General features: G+C 41.0%; 1 protein-coding gene across 4 annotated transcripts in view; it reads left to right on the top strand.

Annotated features, from left to right (window-relative positions):
• The window catches only part of map2k5 (mitogen-activated protein kinase kinase 5), a 76,497-nt gene that overhangs the window by 8,605 nt on the left and 43,990 nt on the right, over positions 1–23,902 (top strand). For all 4 annotated transcript variants that reach the window (XR_012592088.1, XR_012592089.1, XR_012592090.1 and 1 more), the window contains exons 5-14: positions 588–628; positions 3,524–3,591; positions 3,725–3,773; positions 6,151–6,215; positions 15,777–15,816; positions 15,963–16,031; positions 17,453–17,534; positions 19,213–19,274; positions 22,711–22,759; positions 22,882–22,955. Coding sequence is in view for 1 of the 4 variants with exons in the window: in XM_074621250.1 (XP_074477351.1) it covers positions 588–628; positions 3,524–3,591; positions 3,725–3,773; positions 6,151–6,215; positions 15,777–15,816; positions 15,963–16,031; positions 17,453–17,534; positions 19,213–19,274; positions 22,711–22,759; positions 22,882–22,955 (599 nt within the window). In the remaining 3 variants the exon portion in view is untranslated. The remainder of the gene's footprint in view (positions 1–587; positions 629–3,523; positions 3,592–3,724; positions 3,774–6,150; positions 6,216–15,776; positions 15,817–15,962; positions 16,032–17,452; positions 17,535–19,212; positions 19,275–22,710; positions 22,760–22,881; positions 22,956–23,902) is intronic.

The following is a 23,902-nucleotide window of genomic DNA, read 5'->3' on the forward strand; positions in this document are numbered from 1 at the left end:
AAACCGAAATGTGGGTAAATCACTTGTTCAAACAATAAGAAAATGGGAGCATTTGGTGGCTCGAAGTAAGAATGCAGCCTCTGGAAAACATTCAAATTCAGTGGCTCGTTCTGTTATTGTGTTGACAGTCATTTATAAATCTACATTTCTTTTTTCTCCAAGGACATTGAAACTGAAAGCTTGTGTTCAGGATAGCCCACATCTCTGGCATTGCATAGTTTCTTCCTGCTTTTTTAACATATATATTTTATATATTTTATATAGTTTTCTCACCACTCAAAGTCATACATAATCGCTAACAGGCCCCAAAGGCAACATTTATTGTCTCCCTCTCCTTTACTCCATATCTGTCTCTCTCTTTCTATCTTTCTCTTACTGTGTGATTCTATTTTTCCTTCCCACCTACCACCAGCTGTCTCAAGAGCCCAACATCTCAATCACTCTCTTGTCTACAACTAATTTCAGAGTAACCCTCATTTCATTTCATCTTTCTTTTTTTTTTTCTTTTACAAAGAACTGATTCCTTTTCAGCACATTTGTAAATGGCCCAGTGATGTGTTCTACAATCTAGTCAATTACTGTTTCAGCCGGCAAGACTCCAGGGATCCGGAACATACATGGCCTGAAGGTACCTATCTCAATAATTGTTTCAGCTGCCTTACACGGAGAACGAGGGGAGGGGAGGGAGGGAAGTTGAGGCAAATGGATTGGTAACGCTGTGTTCCACTTATTGAAATGTCAATTGAAGTCAAGGCTCTCCTTTTCTTTCACTCATTCTCTTGCTCCCCTCGTCTATGTTTATGTATGGGGACGGCGGGCTGTGGCTGCAGCGGGGCTCGCCTCTCTCCTCCTCTTGTCTCTTTGTATTCTTGGTGCTTATGGCGTGATAGTCATTTAAAGCAATGCTGAACCCCCTCCAGAGTATTATGATCCTCTAATTCCATACGATAAGAAGAGCATCAGCGTTGGTTAGAGCAAAAACTAAGTCAATAAGAAGATGTTATTGTTCAACCATGAAATTGACATTGCAAAGCCCCCCTCCGTCTTTTACAAATGGCCTTCCACAGACCTCCCATTTTATGTTACGCATATGTTGCTATTGAAACTCATTGCTAATTACCATGGGTTAAATGACTTGACACCTCCTCCATCTCTCCAGATGATCCATATTATATCCATCTCCATTTCAATAATAAAATCACCCCCCTCTCTCCAAATACTGAAAGTGCTTTATTTAATGTATCCTCTGAGGAGCTTTGGTAACAACTACTGAACTGTGGCAGTTTTTTTAAGGTCAAGGGTCTGTTTTGATAAGATGATGTTTTCCAAAAACCTCAAGTCCTTTGGTAATCTTTCCCCTCTTTTCTCCTGTTTTAATACAAAAGTAATTGGCTGAGGGGAGTCTGTTTAAATTAGGTCTTCCTGGGCACTAATTAAAGAGAGAATCCCTGTGCTTTAGTGGACCCAACACACCGGCCTTTTGACCTCAATTAAATGAGTTATTTTTAGTATGCCCTTTACAGGATCTTGTCTCTTCTGGGTTGAGTACAGAGGTCTTTGGAGTAAACATAGATGCAGATGAATAAATGTAAAGAGCAATGTCCCTAGTGAGGGGGCGTGGGGGGGGAAATCGATACAGCAAAGTATCGCAATATTTTTGTGTGGCAATATTGTATTGAAACACGATACACAAGTATCGATCTTTTATTATAAGGGCAATCAATTAATCAATGTTGTCAATCAATGTCAATAAATTCAAATATTTAATCACAATTAATTGCATGATTGTCCATAGGTAATCGCGATTAATCACAAATTAATCACACATTTTTTATCTGTTCAAAATGTACCTTAAAGGGAGATTTGTCAAGTATATGATACTCTTACTGACATGGGAGTGGGCAAATATGCTGCTTTATGCAAACATATGTGTATATTTTTTAGGGCTGTCAAAATTAACGCCATAATTATGTGTTTATGCAAATTCGTTTTAACAGAATTAATTTCTTTAACGCATTAACGCAACTGGAGGTTGTAGTGGGCTCAGTTTTAAAGCTAGATTTAAGATACTAGCATCAAATCATAAGTAGATAACCTAAGGAATCCATTGGTATCAACCATGTCAAGCTTGTCGCAAAGGAGGCTAAATAACACTCCAAACCTACGCTAAATTTTGGCGAGGAAAAACTGGCATGGCCATTTTCAAAGGGGTCCCTTGACCTGAAAATGTGTTCTATGGGTACCCACGAGTCTCCCCTTTACAGATAATCAATTCTTTATGATAATCACATTTATTTTTGGTCAAGTCATAGTCAAGTCAGCACACTGACATAAAGCAGCATATTTGCCCACTCCCATGCTGATAATAGTATTACCTATTTGACAAATCTCCCTTTAAGGTACATTTTGAACAAATACACAATTTGTGATTAATTTGCTATTAAATATTTGAATTGATTGACAGCCCTAATATAAACTATTAACCTATTAATAATCCAATGGCCCTCCAGATACTTAAGATACTGAAGATACTGGTATGAATCTAGAAAACCTAAGGAATTGATTGCTTCAGTAACATGTCATGTTAGCTTGTTGGGAAGGACGCAAAATAAAGCTCCAAAGTTACGCTAAATTTGGCGAGGAAAAACTGGCATAGCTATTTTCAAAGGGGTCCCTTGCCCTCTGACCTCAAGATATGTGAATGAAAACTCTGAGATGAACAGAGTGAAAACTGTATCTTATTAAATGAAACAGATATTGACAAACTGAATAATGTGCAGTTGAAAAAAGGTAATAAATCACAATGTATCACAATATATCTCTAAATCTCAGCATATCGCAACATGTTTAAAAATTGCAATAAAGTATCGTGATAATATTGTGCCGTAGGGCCTCTGGTGATTCCCCCCCCCCGCCCCCCCAACCCCCCATACTAGTGAGGCATGACATTTTCAATGTCTTAACTTTATTTTTCTGGGAGTGCTTTGGTAGCCAAGTCGTTGTTACAGCGTCATGCCACATGACCATAACATCCCGGTTCGATTCCAGCCGTGGGACCTTTGTTGCATGTCATACCTCTCTCACTCTCTCTCTCTTTCTCTCTCTCTCTCTCCATTTCCAGTCTGCCTTTACACTGTCATCTGTCCAATAAAGGCAAAAATGCTTAAAAAAAACAACAACACAACTTTATTTTCCTACAGTCTTTGTCCAAATCTGTTTTATCTGTCTCACTTCCTTCAGATTTAAGCCATGTTGCTGTACTTTCCCTCCCTCTGCTGTCTGTCATCCTTTCCCCTTCTCGATGTGGACACCTCTTCCTTTCTTCTTCGCCTGCCTCCCTTCTCTCCTACTGAAGCCAATTAACCTCCAGGCTGAACTGAGAGCGTGTGTTTTGTTCTTGTTCATTAGGGGGTCTGGCCATATGTCTGTCTGTCTTTTGGCCTTGACCACCAAGTGTGTGTCTGTGTGTGTCTGTGTGTGTGTGTCTTTTCACATTTTTGTGTATGTGTTTGCACACCCTCAGGTTAATACAAGACCTAACCCAGCCAATGACTGCACTCACGTTGTCCCAGACTCCATGGCCAACAACAGGTGAGCTGTGAGCTTGCTGGGGCGCGGGGAGCATGTTACACTACCTGGAATAAACTTCAGTCGGTTGGTTGATAGATGAGTAGTAAGATGTCTGTGATACCTGCGTCAACTGTGCTCTGTTTCCTTCCTCCAGCTTAAAAAAATCATCCGCTGAGCTGAAGAGGATCCTGACAAATGGGCAGGTGAGCCTGAGATTTGGGTTTAAGTAGAATTTGACCGCTGTTATCTCACTGCTCCTGCTCTCGCACCTAGTTTCCACTGACCAGAAACACATTCTCTCTAGTGGTTGGCTCTTTTTTTGGCTATTGTGTCTTCACTGTACCGCACTGGGAGCAGGCGGTCTGTGGGTTCATATAGGATCAAGCCTGCTAAAGTCATGTCTCTCTCTTTTATAAAACACACACTCTCTCATACACGCACACACACACACACACACACACACACACACACAGTGGCTAACATGTCAGGGAGACAATTAAGCCAGGGTCCTCTCAGGTTTCTGCTGTAACACAGTGAACTAATAGAGCTGTTCTCTCCCCTCTCCTCCATCCCTTCATCCATCTTGTCTCATTCTCTTCACCTCCCTCCTCTCACCACCTTATCAAATCAATTGAGGTGGACTGGGGGGGGGGGGGGGGGGACATATATATATATATGTGTGTGTGTGTGTGTGTGTGTGTGTGTGTGTGTGTGTGTGTGTGTTGTGTGCATGCATGCTCACATGTATTTTGTGACGCTTGCCCCTTTCTGTCTGTACAAATTAAGTTTTGGCCGCCCCACATTGACATCATATCAATATCAATCATTGAGAGCCAGACACACAAACGGTCCATACACATGTTGAAAGAAGTGCTCCAATGCAGCATGGACTAATCAGTTAGAGAAAAAATCACCAGACATTGTAAATTCTGGCCATTTTGGATGCAAAGACAATTATGTGATTTTCTTATAATATTTTTTATATTAGATTTTCAGGACACTAGTATTTTGCAATTTTGCATTTCCTGTTATATCGATACGACATATAACATATTGCGGGGCTGCAACTAATGATTAATTTCATTGTTGATTAATCTGTCGATTATTTTCTTGATTAATCAATTAGTTGTTTGGTCTATAAAATGTCCACAACTCAACGATATTCAGTTTTATGTCATAGAGGAGTATAGAAAACAGAAAATATTCACATTTAAGAAGCTGGTATCAGAGAAGCTAATCGATTAATCGTTGCAGCTCTAAAATAGTGTAAATGATATAGCTCTTCAATTTTAAAATTACGGTTTTGTATCATAGTACTCAAAATGTTTATGTGAATGTAAAAACATTGGCAGAGATGAGATTTATTTAATTTTATGCATTTAAATTTGGAACAAAATATATTTAGATCATATTTTGCTTTTGCCACTTAGCATGTTAGATTGTTTTTTTTCCCATTTACGGTATTAACAGAAGAGATTCAAACAAAGTGGTCATTGTTACTGTTGAAATACAGTAAGTCTCTCTCTAAAATCCAGACCAGGAATAACATTACATACAAAATATATTCATGAATTAGTTATAAAATATTCCACACTTACATGATGATATGGAAGTTTTTTAGTTTTTACATTCTGTAACACTTTATTTAAAGTAGGGCTGGGCAATATGACGATATATATTATCAATTCGATATAAAAATGTTTATAGTATATATTTATTACACTAAGAGTGTTTTGAATTTTTTTTTAATAATTTCACTTATAACTGTTATGTTCATTTTGCACTCAAGTTCTTAAAATGAGAAAATACTTTTCTTTTGTCAAGTATTTAATTCACACAGGGGAGTAAACATGTATTCATGTTTTACCATGAGGTTATTTCATGTAGACTATGTATAATTGGATTACCGGAAACATGCTATTTTGTGATATATATCATTATGAAGTTATGAAATGACCTATATCTATATATATCGTGATGAAAGATTTTGGCCATATTGCCCAGCCCTGATTTAAAGTGTGTAATTTTATAACTGATGAACTTGAGGAGTCAATGTTTTCCTCAGTGTAATGCTAGTAGTTGCTGTTATATAACTAAATCATAACTACAGTTTAGAGTAATTTCATTATCATACAGGAACATTTTGACTGGTAATTTCAAAATATGCGAGAGGAGGAAAGTTTTGCTCAGACCCGTCATGTTAGCGCGGCCGACATTAAATACCCACCTGACACTTTTTTATCGTCGAGTGGAACAACGACTGCAAACAAATCATCATTAAACTCTACATCAGTTACTCCCCCACTCACCCAAGCACAATGTCCTTTTATAAATTGGACAGCAAATGTTGTATTGATCTCCTGCTCCTTCTGTCCCTCTGTTTTCTCTCCTTATGTTGCTGAACTTGGAGTGACCTGAGTGCTTGTCTTGTTTATAGCCTCCAGTGACAATGTCATCCCCTCTCTCTTACGCTCTCTCTCCTCTCCGCCTCACCTGTGTAGTTACACGTATCATCCACTGGTTGCATGTCTTCTCATGTTATAACATCTAAGTGACATTATTGTATACCTGTGTCTGCAGATAAATGCTCAAGATATCCACTATCAAGAGCAGCTCGGCCATGGAAACGGAGGCACGGTTTACAAGTAAGTCTTTGCAGGCTCTCACATTGAGGCACCAACATTACAAGGCCACAGCACAATAACAGATGGTGACAGTGAAGAGATAGTTGGCCAAGCAAGTGAGATGGTCTGAATGATTTATTCGGGGATGTGGAAGCCTCTATACAGTGCAAATATAAAGGAAGAATGTCTCATAAGTGGCCAGTTTTAGACTGATGAGTGTGATAGGATTCTTGTCTTTTCATATTTTTTCTGCTCAGTTTTTATGGCAAACGCATCACTCTGCTATAGGGCTCTGTGAAGGGTTCCCCATTGTTCACCACCCTCCCTCCGTTCCTTCATCTCTCCATTTATCTCTCACTGTTTGGTGTGGCATCTATCAGGCTGGTTTGTGTCTTTACCTTCATTTATTTATTCTGGTTTGAAGGTTGCAAACATATATGATATTGATTTGGGGCTGTAAGGTATGACAGCAATTGACTTAATCTGTCTATAGTTCCACACATTACCTGCCACGATAGGAGAGCTCCATCCTCTCTGGCCAGACAAATGTGTTACTGCCCTGCTAACGTTATGACAAGGTTGGCATTTGTGTCGCTCCCTCTATCGTTCTTTTTCCACCTCTTGTTTTCTCCTTCCCATCAATCCTCAGCTATTGAGCTGTTTTATTGAGATTGAAGTATTGATCACTGCTCAGACTAACCTTGACTTGACAGAGTGGCCTGCTTCACACAGTCCCCAGCAAACCCAGTAAATGTCCTATCTAGCTTTTTTTTTATTTTCACCCCTTTCTTTCCGACCACCTTTTACTGTTTTATGACTTTGAGATAGTTTCATTAAGAGCCAATCTCTCATAGTTGTAGGAGGAATAAGATTGCTGATCAGTTTGGCACCAAAAATGGTTACACTGCAGTGGGGAAGGCCAATATTGCAAGCCCAACAACTTCTCAGTCAATTTAGCCCAGCAAAAAATCCATATGCTTTGGCGCTGAAATTTTTATGGTTGGAAGGAGAAGATAAAAAAAAAAAATAAAGATAAAGAACAACCCAGCCTGGTTGTTTGTGCTATTTTCATGATCCAGATTGTTTTATTTCATGCCCATTTTATACGACATTCAGAGCATTAATATAACAGCAAATAGCTGTTTGCTATGTAAAGATATAGAGGAGTAATATCTACCAGAGCAGAGAAAGAAGTCTCTCTCCTTCTGTGTGTGTTGTAATCCGATCTTCTCTGTGCTTTGTTGACATAGCCGGGCCGGCTTCGTGTGCCTTTTAGTGCATGTGAGTGTGCCCCACTGACTCTGCACTGCACTCATTAGGTGCTCCTACGGCGGTTACAGCTGATAATGCCGTCCCGACCGACGGCGTTGTTGCGGAAGCGTAGCACCCACCCTCCGGTTCCCCCCCCCAGGGTAACACTGTTAGCTCTGTCAGCACTGTTGCTATAGTCTGCACTGTTAGCACCGTTAGCTGCGAGCCGCCGGCTCAACCGTCACCATGTTGAGAGCTGTGTGGAGGCAATAGAAATGCTCTGAATTTTGTATTGAGCACCTTTAAGATATACCTCATTTAGTTAGATAGGAAAGGAGCCTGTTGTGTTCCAAATTCCTACCACACACTAATTCTCAATAGGTTTTGAGTATGTGGTGTGTTCACACTGTAAACGTGACAAAATATACTCAAAACGGTCAATATGTATACTAAAAACAATGATTTTGAGTGTGCTATTGATGGACACTAGACCTTTTTCACTGCAGACATTTTGACTTGTCATAGCTGGAAAAGCACAGGTGAAACAAATTTTGATAAGGATGGCTGGTTCTGTTCTGTTGGTCTTGGTATTACACATAAATAGATAAAAAGCTCATACACTTAAGTGTATTTACATTTTGAAAATTATGAATTGTATCAAATCTGAGATGAATCAAAATTGAGTTTCATCGACAATGTTTGTATCAGTACAACAAGCTTCTGTTCAGTAATGTCCCACTTGAGCTCAACATTTGCCCACCCTGCTGAGTACAGCTAGGGTGATGGCCTCTTCTTTTATGCATAAAAATGCATGTTCAGAAACTTCAAGGGTATCTGTAAGTCATTGTCCAAACCTCTCATGAGTCCACAACTGGGCTTTTGCTTCCCAAACTACCCCAGCTGCATCCTTCCTGGCCTGCCGGTGCCTCTCTGCTGAGTCAGCAGTAACTTAGTACGCACCAACGTGTTCGAGGCAGCTTCATCCTCTGCAATAGTTTTAAAGTAGGTCCAAATCTGACTCCACATACCAAATATCCAACATGCCACTGGAGAGGCTGGCTTGACAATGCTTGACAAGTTAAAATCATTCAGAATCCCCGCTCAGGTATTGCCAGCAAGTGTCTCCTGCATTTATTTGCTAATACAGCAACATAGTTACTGTAATTGAAGACCACAGTTCAGATCTGATCTGGCTACCCTGCGCTCTGCCTGCCCAGATCGAAGACACACCTGCACTTAATGCAGCACCCTGCTTGACCACAGGTTTGTGTGGAACCGTCACCTATGAAAAATGAATGAATAGAATCTGTTGTTGCAGAAAATGCCTAGTATGAGCTAGTGTTCTAGGCCTCTATATAACTGGACTGGTCATTAGAGCCAGAGGAAACTCAAAATTATGAGTTTACATCACAATTGGTGTTAATTGTGTTGGTGGCCTTGACATCAGCTCCTAGAAATGTTCATCAATAACTGTTAATTGCTTCCCTGTTTCTTTCATTTTAATTATTTTTGTCACAGTCAGAAGAAGCTCTAAATATTTAATACCACTCTTCCCTTGGCGTCACCTGTGATGTGTTATTGACAAGTTGTTAGTCAGTGCTGACCTCTGGGTGTTGTATTCAGTTTGGCTTGATTTTTCACTTTAACAATTCCAATCAACTTATATAAAGCCCTCTTCTCTCAAATATTTAATGCCAAGTGTAAATTAGCTTATTTTAAGTCAAAAACGGTGATGCAGTGAGGGAGTGTATCAAAAGAATGCATTGGTCGGGTATCACTACAGCAATCTAATTTACAAACATCAGCTGAATAAACCAAAAATGTCAGCTGCTAACGCATGCTTTAAAGTAAACTACGGGTTAGTGCAGCTTGGGTTACATTTTCTGCAGCTCTGGCCGTTGTTTTTTATCCATTGTACTCGCCAAAGTAATCGCTGAGATCTGGGACCAAGGCAGCATCATTAAAAGTTGATGCCTGTAGTATGTACCGAGCGCCCCATGCAGACAGAAGACGTAGTCAAGGTGGAGTAGCCATAAGGTTTCTGTAGCCACGTCAAATCCTGATGCATTGATTGTCAAACACCACCGGTGTGCGGGCTTGCATAGAGAAAAATTTACTGCTTTGACGTGTCGCTCTCCACAAATGTGTATTACCCTCAATTTTGTCTTTTGGCCAACTTTAAGAATTAACGTTAAATAGCAACAGCTGATAAAATATGCCAGTTTTATTTCAGCAGACAAATATTTACAATATTTTCATGATCATTTTGCTGGAAATTAAAAAAAGTTGCCAGATACACTATGTTTTCAATATTATGGGCACATGTGCCAAAACCTTTTTGTAAAACGCGTTATGTATAAATTTGTATTTTAGCTATATTGGCCAGCTAAACCAAACACATGTTGCCGTATTAAGCAGGAAATTAGGCATTTTTAAATATACTATATGCATACTCACTGAGGCCGTGGACAGGTTTCCTGCTGTCTTCGAAACCAATTCTCTGTCCTCTTCAGCCTCTACCCTTTGGTCCAGCTTATATTAGGCTTATCACGTGTGAAAGCACTACCAAAGGCTCCCCACCTTTTAACCTCTTAGCCCATTTATGACCCAGAGCCATTTAGACTCAATTGGATGTTACCAACACCTCAGCTCTCCATAGCCACGCGTTGACCTAGCCATCCATCAATGTCGGCCTTTGTTTTTTATTACACACTCTCTCAGAGGTCCATCTTGTCCAGCAATCTCACCTACTCTATGGCTTATAAATACAATAACAAGGACACACAGGCTATTTTCGTGACTCATGGATCCAGCAGTGCAATTAAAACAAGCGCATTTGCCTGACTGTGACTGTGGTGACATCTACTTAGACACCCACGGCTGTTCCTTTACACTGTCAGCCCATTTTCTCCATTGATTTAGTTTTTTTCACCTCATTGATTAGACTGTATATTGAGGGGCCAAACCTCTTTGGTTAATTGGTGGTAACCTAGTATATTGTATGCAGATCTGTTCAGATTGTGTCTAGAGCCAGCTGAATGGGATTACAGTTTACACCGCGCATCAGTGCAGCCTAGGTTTTGTCTTTGGTGCAAAATATTTAGACTATAAACTTGAGTGTAATAATTTGTATATCTTTTGTTTAGGTAGACTTTTTGATTAGTCTAAATTATATAAGGTTAAGAGTCTGACAAAGTGAAATCTACAAATACATTCACTGACAAAATCATCAAAAGCCAACATTTAGTGCTTTACAGCCTCAAGCTAAATGATTTATTAGGAAATGATTGTGCTATGATATGATTGTTTGTTTGAGCATTTGGTATCCGCTGGAGGTTAGTCCATAGACTGTATATAAGAAGTGGACGTAGTCACCATGACGTCACCCATGGGTTTGTGGACTGCTGTTTTGAAGCCTCGAGTTCAGCATTTTGGCCGTCGCCATATTGTTGTTTTTTTTCAACCAGAAGTGACACGAGAGGGTGGAGCTAAGTACAACTGAATGCTGAATAAGACATTTTCAGGTGACCAAAAAGGTCTGAAAATGAACTTTGATGAACTGATAACACACTGTGAAAGGGTTAAAGTTGTAAGATGAAAACACGGACAACTCCCAGACCGGACAACACCGTGGTAGTGACCTGTCACAAGGTAGCCACGCCCTAACGCATACCCTGCTTTATGGTCTATTTGACTTTAAATGGGACCATAATTTACTAAATGAACATCATGCTGTATTGAAGAAGACTTGAAACTAGAGATTGAGACCATAAACTCATGTTTACAATGTTTACTGATGTAATAAATCAAATGAGAAGTAGGCTCATTTTCTCATAGACTTCTATACAATCAGACTTCGTGTTGCAACCAGAGGAGTCGCCCCCTGCTGGCTGTTAGGAAGAGTTCAAGTTTAAAGCACTTTAGTATTGGCTTCACTTTTCAGACCTGGAGGTTGCCCACTGAGTTCGTCTGACACAATGGTGTTCCAATTATTATTATTTATTTATAATGTTTTATTTAAATGCACTAGTGTTGCGAGACGTACAGTTTTAGCAGCTCTTACTGTCCTTGCCTGTAGATGGTGACATTGACATGGTCTACATCTGCAGCTGTTACTTTCCTTTCCTTGAGGAGGCACAATGTGGCATGTGTAGAACTGGTCGAACAAAGAGCAAATGCTCTAGGACACCCTCAAAGAATACAAAATCAACAGCAATATTTTTCTTTATGAAAGTTGTGTTTTTGTAATTTCTTTGTCAGACACAAGAGGCCTGCTGTCAAAAGTGATGCCAAAGTCCTTTCATGGAATTAAGGAATAATGTTTTTTTCACTTTTTTAGCATGGTAGGATATAAACGAAACAAAACTTTAAACTTTGTTATTTGAGCTTCTCAGCGCTTCGTCTAATCTGCTGGATATTTATCGAGCCTTTCAACACCAGTGCCTTTTTGTGTATATTTGTGTGTACATGCAGGTCTGTCTATTAGGGCTGCCTCTCGATTAGTCGACTAATCGGTCATTTTGGTCTTCTGCTTTTTTCATGCTGAATGACTTATTTCCAAGAAACTTATGAGCACATTTCTGGTAAACACAACATTTAAGGTGTTGCTTTTGCATGATTCTTTGTGGAGAAACTCGATTAAATCAACTAATCTATTAGTCGACAAAATTGTATGAGTGTTAGACGAATACAATGAATATTTCTTTAGTCGAGGGCAGCACTACTGCCTGAATGTCTGTGTTTAGGTTTCTGTCTTCTCCGTGTCAGTGAGGACACTCATTACAGCCGTATCAGGTGAGAGTCAGGGAGAGAGAAAGGCGGCCCGTCATCCATGTGGCAGTGTAAAAGTACCACGTTAGCCCTGATCCAAGAGGCCAGTGTCTCTAACCCACAGCCCCAACTTCAGAGACATCGAGAGAGGCCCTATGAATACTGCATGATGGAGCTTTTATTACAGAGCAAGCTGGAGTGTAAATAAGATCCAGGCAATGGGGCACGTTTACTGGGGTCAGATCAGGGGAAGTGGCGGGGGGTGGCTATGTAACCTTGTCCCCATGTCTCCCGCTGTCACAAGCCTGTCACAGTAACTCATACAGGGATGCTCGGCCCTGAGGTGGTCAAGGACAGTCTGAGAATAAAGCTTTAACCAAGCAGTAGTCACACCATGTCTCCAGCCCTAAAACATGCCCTTAAAACACGTCCGTTAAAACTTTGAGGTTTCTAAACTCTTTTATATCGAACTTAGACACACATTTCATTATTACCGTATAAAAATGAACTGCTGCTTTGTAAACACGCAGTAATATTGGGCCTGTTGTTCTTAAAGGGATAGTTTGGAGTTTTTGAAGTGGGTTTGTATGAGGTACTTCTTCATAGTCAGTGCATTACCTACAGTAGATGGCGGTTGGCACGCACACCCAGTTTGGAGAAGCAGGCAGGAGTTTCCGGCACGAAAGCTAGCAATGTACTGCTGTGGACGGGGGCCGCAGCAAGACGTATTTTAGCCAGCTTAAAAAAATCGATCCGGCTTAAGTGTACGCTATATTTAGAATATTTTCACCACTTTACCTTGCCGTCAGACAGCCCTTTCCGAGCGGGAACTGAAGCCGTTGTATCCATCTATACTCTCTTCAAAGCCACCAGACTCCATTGACAAAAACAGTCATTTTACCTCACAGAACACAGGAGTTGCTGGTCTACCACTGCCTCGATCGGTTAGTTTGTTTTTGTTATTGTGTGACTTCGGTATTTTAAAGGGTTGGATCGGATTTAGCAAAAGCACACAATAACACAAACAAACTAACCAATCGAGGCAGCGGTAGTCCAGCAACTCCCGCGTTCTGCGAGGTGAAATAACTGTTTTTGTCAAAGGAGTCTTGCGGCTTTCAGTTCTCCGTCAGAAAGGGCTGTCTGACAGCAAGTAGGTAATACACTGATTGGATAAGTACCACATATAACCCCACTTAAAAAAATACAAACTATCCCTTTAAAATTATATTATGGTTATATTTCCCTTCAGTCATATGTAAAGCACATTTAAGACACCACCCTGTGAAAAGGTGCTGTATATGGATGGCTTTTTAATGTCTGTTTACCTTGATCTCACTCTGGCCAAAATGAATCGCAGACATCAGAAAAAGACAAACAGCATTAGCTTTAATAAACAGATGTGATACTTTGCATGAATGTACATACACAACAATTAACGTGCACTCCCACATGATGCTTGTGCACATGGTATCCCACGTACACGTTCTCATGTGTTAAATTAGTAGTATAGCACATTCAGCCACAGGCTGGGTATGTCTTTCAGCATGTCTACACTTCTCATCGAGAACTACAAGTTGTTTAGCAAGGCGAAGACTTGGTTTAATCTCTTTTCAAGCTGCCTTACACACACACACACACACACACACACACACAACCTGCCCAGCCAGTATTTAACATGTCTACCCCTGCGATCTTGCCTCAATTAACATCTTTATCTTAATTAAGAGGCAGCACTCATGCTTAACTGATATTGATTGTAGCTTAAAGGAAGACGGAGACATCAAAATGGAAACAAGGCCGTCAGCCTTATGTGCAAAGAGCTCTTTTCCAAAAGAAACGTCACTAAAACTCTTTGGGCAAAAATAAATAACACTGTCCACTAGAGTCAGAAGAAAGCTCGTGGTTTGTTCTAATAACTAAAACCTGAATTTGTATCCTTTGCTATTCCATATTTTTTATTGTTTATGTGTAAACTCTTGGCCCTAGCTACTTTATTCTTTTAACGATCCCTGAAAAGTCTGTAGTTTGTTTTTGACTTCAGCAGCAAAGAGACTGTTATCAAAGATGTGTAAACTGCAGCTCACATACAGCTGCAGCCGGAGACCAGTGTTTGTTCCAACTGTGGGTAAATACCTGACATGGCACTAATGGGTGGCATTAATTAAAGGCCTGGGCCAGTTTTTAGGTGTCTGGCCGAAGAGCAATGCGATACTCCAATCTAAGACACAGTAATCACACCTTGCGCCATACACATTCTCTCTGAATACCCACTGACAGGTGAGTAGCCAGGTATCACATTCACTAAGCCTGCTTGTAAGCTAACCGGCCCGTGTGACGTGCACGGCCCCCACCTCATCCACATCACCTGACAGCTGTTGGACAGTATGTGTCCTTGAGGATTGTATGTTGAGAGGTCTTGAGGTGTTGTCACTGCTGGTGCCGTAAACTAACCTTCAAGGGCTGTAACTAAAGCCGATGTTTGGCATTAAGGAGTTTGATAATTAAATCATTACGGGGACGGTCTGTGGCTGCTGCTTTACCTGCAACTCAAAACTCTGTCTGGAACAACGAGTGATAGGGCTGACTGGATCTGGTTTTGGGTGGTGACCTCTGACCTTTAGGAGAAATGACAGTGTCGTTTTGTCATGCAAATTTAGACTCTCTGTTCCTCAGAAACTAGACCTGTGGAGTCTTTATTGCCTTGTCATTCATGTCATTTCATTACCCATCACTTGAACTTGATCACCATGTGTAGTACATTATTAGTCCATTACATTAACAATTTGTGATCACTCTGATCAATATTAATTTATTAACTACATCAGAATATTACATCTTTTCTTGGGGGGCAGAGTGCATCCTTTATTCAAAGTATAATGGGGCCGTACCTTAAAGGGTAACGTCGCTATTTTTCAACCTGGACCCTATTTTGCCATGTTTTTGTGTCCAAGTCTACTTATAGGGATGAAATCTTTTTGAAATTGGTCCAGTATTGACGGAGAACGCTGTAACTGATAGCTTTGAATCGGGCTGCCAGGGCAAGTGAGCAGTGTCAGTGTAACATTACGTCTACTAAAAGTGCTTGTTTTTGCCACTGACAGGCTCAGACTGTTATTAGAAGTGTCTGACAACATTATGGAAAGGACCCTACAGAGAAATAATAGTATAATATAGTATAGTACAATAGTCTGTTTGTTATTGCGTCAAAGTCCCGCTCAAGGAGAAGTCTCGTTGTGAGATCTGAATAGCCGTATACTCTGGCTCAAATAAATACGGGCGGCATCCACATTGTCAAAATCATCTAAATATTCAGCTATGACATTGAAAATCTTTTAAGATAACACTAAGCTACGCTTTCTGTACTCCAACACAACAAACTCTGCCCAACTAGCGTTCTCGTTTCCACCATGGATGTCTTCCAGCAACACGGATTTCAGAACGACACTTTCTTCCTCACTTGGAAGAAAGCTAAAATCAAACATTTGCCATTTAAATGCACCCTTTTAAAGCAACTGCTTTCTACAGTTTGGTTTCATATTATCTTTTGTTTTGTCCCTCTAGAGCGTACCATCTTCTGGGCAAGCGGGTTTTAGCTGTCAAGGTGAGAACTCCTTCCATGTTGATGATGGTACTTGCTCTTTAATAAGTGACCCTCAATCTATTCCACCCCATCAGAACCTCAAAGGAACCTGTTAATGTAGTGTTTATTAAAAGCTGTACCTATTTTCCCCCCATGTTTGATTACAGGTCATTCCCCTGGATATCACAGTGGAATTGCAGAAGCAGATCATGTCAGAATTAGAAATTCTCTACAAGGTAAGTTTGACTTGTTCCTCTTTACAAAAACAATGTCTCTTTTCTCCACTGAATGTTTCTGTCCTACCAGATCTACATTGTTAATAAATCACGAGTCTAACTAATGGAGTGCCATTTATCGGCTCTGATCTTACAATGTAAGCCAGGGATCAGTGAAACATGGAAACGCACGCAACATACACGTGGACTAGGCATGTGAGTTTACTGATCACCGTCTGTGGATTTCTTTCCATGTATAGGAGGAGTTTTTTTTTCTGTTGGCCCTAAAATGGGAAACTCACTTAAAATGAGCATGAATGCATCGTGTGTTATTAACATACAATGTGAAGAAAGAAGTTGTGGTGTAGCGATCTGCTATCACTACCACGGGAGGTTATTTTATTTTACCCTGAAACAGGGAATAACAACTCACCTGTGCTCAGTATATGGATGTTTCTCTCTCTTCAGTTGATGGACTTCAAATTGATGCTGTTGAGTGATGGTTTTGAGCACTGACTACAATCACCTAAGGGGATAGTTTGGGTGTTTTGAAGTGGGGTTGTATGAGGTACTTACCCATAGCCGGTGTATTACTTACAGTAGATAATGGTCGGCACGCCCCCAGTTTGGAGAAGCAGACAGTAGTTACAGCAAGAGTAAAGCAATGTACTGCTGTGGACGGCATCAAAATGTATTTTAGCCACGTAAAAGAAAGGCCCACCTAATAAAATCTGTTTGAGTGTATGCTATATTTAGAATATTTTCGCCGGTTTACCTTGCCGAGAGACAAGTATACAGTCTATCCGACGGGGGAACTGAAGCCGTTATCTATGCACCAAAGTCACAGAATAGCACAAACAAACTAACCAATCGAGGCAGCTGTAGACCAGCAACTCCCGTGTTCTGCAGGGTAAAATTTAACTTTTTTTCAATGGAGTCTGGTGGCTTTGGCAAGAGTATAGATGGATATAACGGCTTCAGTTCCCCGTCGAAAGGGCAAGGTAAAGCAGTGAAAATATTCTAAATATAGCGTACACTGATATCGATTTTTTTTAGGTTAGTCTTTCTTTTAGACGGCTAAAATGCGTTTTGCTGTCGGCCCCGTCCACAGCAGCACATTGCTTTGTTCCCGTGCGGTAACTTCTGTCTGCTTCTCCAAAGCTGGGGGCGTGCTGACCGTCATCTACTGTAGGTTATACACTGACTATGGATAAGTACCTCATACAACCTCACTTCAAAACACCCAAAGTATCCCTTTAAGCATAAGTGATCATTAGAAACTGTACATTTTGTACAATTCAGTGCCGCTGCTGCACGTTTGCCCTCAAATTCCTGATCACATAATCACTTTTCACTCAACTTCATAATGAATTGGTCTTGCAGATAAATATTTTGGCATGCTCTTTAATGCTCACATTGTCTCTTTCTCTTCTTAATTGCAGTGTGATTCACCCTACATCATCACTTTCTTCAGTGCCTTTTTCGTAGAGAACAGGATATCCATATGCACAGAGTTTATGGACGGTGAGTTTCTTGGTGGCTTAAGCCAGTAGATCACGTGTTTTATCTCTGCTAGCCACAGCTGTGTAGAAGAGACTTTGGGGATCTGTCTCTCTGCTGTGTATCCATTTACACTTCTGCAGATCAACAGAACGTCTTATCGCTGGGAGCTGCTTAGCATGCCTGTGTGCTAAAAGCTACAAGGGCGTGATAAATCTTGACTTAAGTGCATTTGTAGGTGCGTTTGTACGTGTGTGTCCAGATTGGTGTGAGATGGGGGACTGTCAGTTTTTAGGTGTGTGTGTTTGTCCAAGTGTGTGTTAATGCAGTGATTCCCCTGTTTCACACATTTGCCAGCTTGTCAACAAAGTCTGTCTAACCTCTCAGCACTCTTTACTTCATGAAACTTTTCTTTCATCAGTCATTTCCAGTTGATTATTGCAAACAAAATATTACGGTGTTATGAAAACATTTGACTGCATAAGGAAACATCAATGAATTTGTCATCATGTTAATTGTTTTATTTATATGACAAATAAATATTAAAGGTATATTATGTAACCATTGTCGGTTGCCGCATTCAAAGTTGGCCCACTTCTCCTCGGCTCAACGTGCAAGCGAGGGAGAGAGAGAGCAACAATGGTGGAGTGAGCTATAGAGTGAATGAAGAGAGGGAGCGCCGTTATTGAGAACAAAGCAGTGAATCAGAAAGTTATTTTCAGATTTTTTTCATTCTAAAGCACAAATAACACGACCACAACTCCAAACACCTCCGCACAACCCTGCGGGAAGGTGCCGCGTTGCCGGATTTTGAATAAATGAATCTTGTCCTCTATGCTTGGTATGTGTGCCTCGGCACACCGATGCCAGCCACTCTGCACTCAGCAGAGGAGAGGAACAGGGGAAACTCACAGCGATGTTACAACCCTTTCTCATCCGTCAATATACGGCCACTTTTTGTCTGACAGAGCTAAAAGGGGACTTGTGCCTCGGTATCAGATGCCGAGGGGCACGACAAAGAAGCGTTATATGACGACCTGAACGGGCTGCACACCCTGCACGCTGTTATTGGCTGGGGGTTACAACCCCACGTGGGACCGAAAGGCTATTTGCAGACGCCCAGAAGAGTCCCGAACACAGCAAAATAATAAGAAAATACAGGCAGAGGGCTGAGTCTTTGTAGATACAGATACCAGCACGCACTTCTAGTGGGTCATAGGTGATGATTGAGAGGGATTATTTTTGTACCAGTCTATACATTGTATTGGATATTCTTGGATATTATACCTTTAAGCATATACAATGAAAGTGTCATGTGAAGTGGAATTATGAAAAACAAAAGTGGATATATCTAATATAACTGCATGTGTAGACTCATTTTCATTTCCAAGTACATTTTGAAACATACCTGGAATGTGTCGTCTGCATTTAAACTATCTTAAATATTATGTGCAGTGGACAGCTATTCTGCTGTCAGCAAATGTGTTGTCATGTTGTCACATTTTGGAATGCTGGTTGACCTATTGTAAATCTGGACAAGATGAAATTGCAAGCAACCCTTTTTTGTCAGTTGCAATCAGCATGGCCAACATGAATTTGGCTTTGTGATGTGCCAAAAAGGCCATTGGGATATCGGTTAAGAAATTGTACAAAATATGTTCATACTATGTCACCGCCTAAATGAATAAATTGTCTTTTGCAGGTGGTTCTCTTGACGTGTACAAAAGAATTCCAGAGCACGTGCTGGGGAGGATCGCAGTGGCAGTAAGTGTTCATGAAATCTCCCCATTAGTAGTTTGATTACTGAGCGAAAAGCATTTGAATCAAGAGGCATTTTAAGTGAACCACAGGTGTGAATTTTTCAATTAGCTTCTATTTGGTGAAGTGATGGACAAAGTCAGTGTTATTTTCCTCTTATCCTCCCCTCTCTCCCTGTGTCCCTCCCTTTCTACTCTCAGTTAAAACTATAGAAATGGCCTTGATGTTGATAAATGTCTCTTTTTCCACACTCATTACCCTACTCCTTTTTCAACCTCCTCCTCTCTGTCGCCGCCCCCCTTTAACTTTGTCCGTAATCAAACAATGACAGCTATTTAGTCAGTGTTAATTCTAATTCACAGCTTTGCCTCCTTTCCACTGTCACAGTTGTTAATTATCACAGAAGGAAAAGCACCCAAGAGGGTGTGAGTGAAGCTGCACGCTGCAGTTGTTGCACTCACACCACCACCTTTTGAGGCAGCAGGACTTCAGAGAGCTTTTGTGCTTTCTCAATTTATCTCAGAGGTTGTCGCATCAGAGATGGATGACAGGAGCCTAGAAGCTAGAATCAGCTCTCACATCCCATAAATGCAAAAAGCAGTATTACACATTTGGAAACAAGTAATACTTAAACAAAAATATAATGATTAGAAGGCTGTTGTATGAATCTAGCCAGGCGGGTGGAGTCGTATGAGTGCGAGGGCTGCACAAAAAAATAAGTGCCTTTCCTCTCCTACCCTCTTTACAACATTTTTTTGCATTCTGTGTTTTACCCTCGTTGTCTCCTGCAAGTCATTTGTGCATGTTACACCTCCAAGGAGGGGCAGCAAGGAGGCCTCCTTTCTACTAAACTCAATGAATTTCTTTCAATGTGAAGAAGCGATGTCTCATTACTGAGGTGCTCCCTAATTGCTTAGCTCCAAAGAGGCAAATCACCCTGTGAAGAAACATCTTCTTGGTTGCTTGTATCTGCAGTCTTATTACTTCAGTGTCTACCCAAAGCTTGTGACCTCACCGGAGGACTGGAGCGAAGATTTTGGAGAGCTTGAATGTGCAACTCAGCTCTCCCTTTGCCACCACAGTTTGATACAAAGTCTGCTGTAGTGCAGCTGACACACCTAAACTGTAGTCAATTTTAGGATCCTTATTCCTGTTGTTAAGACTGAAAGATAGCTGAATTCCTCTAATTGGGGCAGATTCTCCCCCTCACCTAGGGAGAGTGAGTAGGAGTAGTAACGCTTTGCTCAACTAGAGACTGAAGACAATCTCCCTGGTTTCGTTGCTATAACTGGGTGGAAACAATTAGAGTTTTAAAAAAAAAAAACCTGCATAGCAGAACAATCCAAAGTTTTCAGGTCGGCATTTAATATTCGGGCTATGACATGTAGAAGTTGTGTGCATGTAAACACTGGATCGTAGCAGAAACACATGCACAGAACTGTTGTTGCTACAGCTGCTCTGCTAGTGTGCTAACAGACACACACGAATGGTTCACTCACTGTTGCTGCTGTTCAAAGTTTAAATAATAAAAAAAATCTCGTAGCTCTCCTCCCACCAGTAAACAGCTCCAGAATGTGACTTGCAGTCGTAGGTTTAATTCCTCCAGAATCTCCTGCTCCCTCCCACCTCTCTCCCCCGGAGCCGTCTGGAGTCGACCAATAACAGCGCGCGCTCCCCACATGGCACTTCATACGTCCACACACATGTAGATAAACCATTGTGAGTGGCCTGTCCGAATCCAGGACATGTGAGGGGCATAGCTTTGTTAGAAGCAGTTCCCAATCCCCAGACTTAGGTAGGCGGATATCTCCAATTGTTGCAAGACTAAACTCGGGTAGAACCCATGGTCCATAAAACTAAGACAGACACAGAAATGCAGACAAGTTGCACCAATGTTGGAATCCAAGGCCCACAGTGGATGTGATTGACCATTATTGTCCAGAATACCACCACAGCTCTCACTCCAAAGCCCGGTCTGTCACAGCACCGTCTTCAGAAGTCCTCTGGAAACACAGTTTTAAGCCGTATTCCAGATCTAAAAAGCACATCAACGTAGCGAATTTCTATGAATCCTCAAATGTCTGCCAGTCTGTAAAAATGACAAAATCCACACTGCTGCTCCTTAAAGTGAGGTTTAAAAATTGGCCTGTCTCCTCTCCAGCCTACAGGATTTCACAGGAAGGCTAATCGGTGTCAACACACCCTCTAGTCCTCATTTGTGAAACGGGCAGCACCGCTGCTGATTACCAATCTAAGGGCAACATCAATACAACATTAGAGACGTGTGTGAGCCATGACAGCACAGCAGTATCCAAACCTTTGAGCATTTCAGGGTGAATCTTGTCCAACCCTTTTGACTCTTCAGTGATGAGTGTCATGACAGCCAGGATGTGAGGTGTAAACTGGGTCATTGTCATTTTGTCCTAGGGGTGGGGGAAAAATCGTTACAGCACAGTATCGCGTTATTTTGCGTGGCAATATTGTATCGATACACGGACGCTTTTTCAGACTCGATACTGATTGCGATACCTGGGCTTTGGGTAACGGCCGATACAGTTTAATTAATAAGCTGTATGCCTCCCTGTGTGGAAGTGACTGGGATCATTCTTTTATGTGTAAGGCAACATCAGGCTTGACTTAAGCATTGATTTCCTAACAAATAAACACACAGATATAAATTTACTGAATTGTTCTTTATTATTAAGATAATAAATCATACACCAGCAACTTGGTCAAAAATCTTCAAAAATAACAGAATTGCAGTTCAAGTGTAAACTTTTACACATACAGTATTCTGTAGATATGTACAAGGGATGGATACATTATCATGAGCTCCTGTGTAGTCTATTGGAGTCAAATCCAGCAGCCTTACATGAAATTCTACCTTTGTGAAACATAATTTCTTTAACGCATTGACACAACTTGCGATTTTTAGGTTGTAGCGGGCTCAGTTTTAAGCTAAAATGAAGATACTGGTATCATATGAACCTAGAAAACCTAAGGAATCCATTTGTACCATGTCATGTCATTTTCAAATGGGTTCCTTGACCTCTGACCTCAAGATATGTGAATGAAAACTCTGAGATGAACAGAGTGAAAACGGTATCTTATTAGATAAAACAGATGTTGACAGTTTGGATAATTTGCGGTTGAAAAAAGGTAATAAATCGCAATATATCTTATCGCAATACTCAGCATATCGCAAAATGTTTAAATCGCAATAAGATCGTATCGTGTCTTAAGTATTGTGATAATATCGTATCGTGGGGCCTCTGTTGATTCCCACCCCTATTTTGTCCCTACCTATTAGTTCAGTTTGTATAGTTCAACTGGAGGTAACCGCTCCACATTAACCAAGACATTTTTTAAGCCCCATGTGCCGGTTAAAGGTTGAATGTTAATCTGTTTTTCTTTCGTCTGTTTCGTCTGTCTCTCTACGTAGGTAGTCAAAGGCCTGACATATCTGTGGAGCCTGAAGATACTTCACAGAGGTGAGTAAGGCAGTGCATGGGCTTCGTGTTATTAAAAAAAAAAAAAAAAAAAAAAAAGGACAGAGTTGATAAAGCTGTAGAGTGCTGATGTTGCAGTTCTATCAAGCAGTTTGTCTCCGCAGATGTCAAGCCTTCCAATATGCTGGTGAACACCCGAGGACAAGTCAAGCTCTGTGACTTTGGTGTCAGCACACAGGTACGCTGATTTGTTTGTGTGAGCATGGGAGAGAGAGAGAGAGGGGATGGAAGAAGGAAAACAATAGTCTATAGCTGCTTCATCACAGTCCTGTGCAATCTGTGTGTGTGTGTGTGTGTGTGTGTGTGTGTGTGTGTGTGTGTGTGTGTGTGTGCGCATATGGTCAACGTTTCAATCACTGCATTCATTTTCAACTCAAAACATCAGCTCCGTCCCAAGGGTCTTCCTCTCACATTAACTTTCCCCCCCCACCTCCATTGTTCTGCAGCCTCCAAAAAAATCACTTGTTATAATTATGACCTGCACACACAACGCCAAAGCCTCATTGATATGTATTCAGTAGATGTGGGGAAAGCGTGGGTGGCAGACAATAGCCTCGTCATTGTGTGTGTGCGTGGGGGGCAGTGTGTGTGTTTGCAATGTAATCATCAGGGACAGACCTTCAACGTTCCCCAAAACATCAACCCTGAGGACTCGGTCTCCCTTTTCAACACACACACACACACACACACACACCATCCTTTCTGTGGCAAATTGTTATTCATTTTTAACCTCCACTTCCTTGGAAGCTCCAAGGTGAATTTTACATCCTAGCAGCATTGACTTGTCCTCTGTCTTTTTTAACTCTATTTTTCTGTTTATCTCTCTTTCACACATACACACTCCCCCTCCCCCTCCTCCTCTCACACTGTAGGGCATGCTCAAAAAAAACACAGTCATAAGGGAACAGACACTCATTATCACAGTCCTGTCATTGATGGCATGTGCCATTGTATCCACACACACACACAGACTCACTAATGTCTCCTTGTCTTACTCCTGTTCCCTTGTGCGAGGGTTGAGAGCAGCCCAACATATCAACCTGCCATGTCAATAGATTTAGATAATGTAAGTTAGGTCCAGCTATCTTTTTTTATTCCCTAATATAGGACAATTAATTAATTACT

This window comes from Sebastes fasciatus, chromosome 2 (assembly GCF_043250625.1).
Source record: "Sebastes fasciatus isolate fSebFas1 chromosome 2, fSebFas1.pri, whole genome shotgun sequence".
Lineage (NCBI taxonomy): Eukaryota > Metazoa > Chordata > Actinopteri > Perciformes > Sebastidae > Sebastes > Sebastes fasciatus.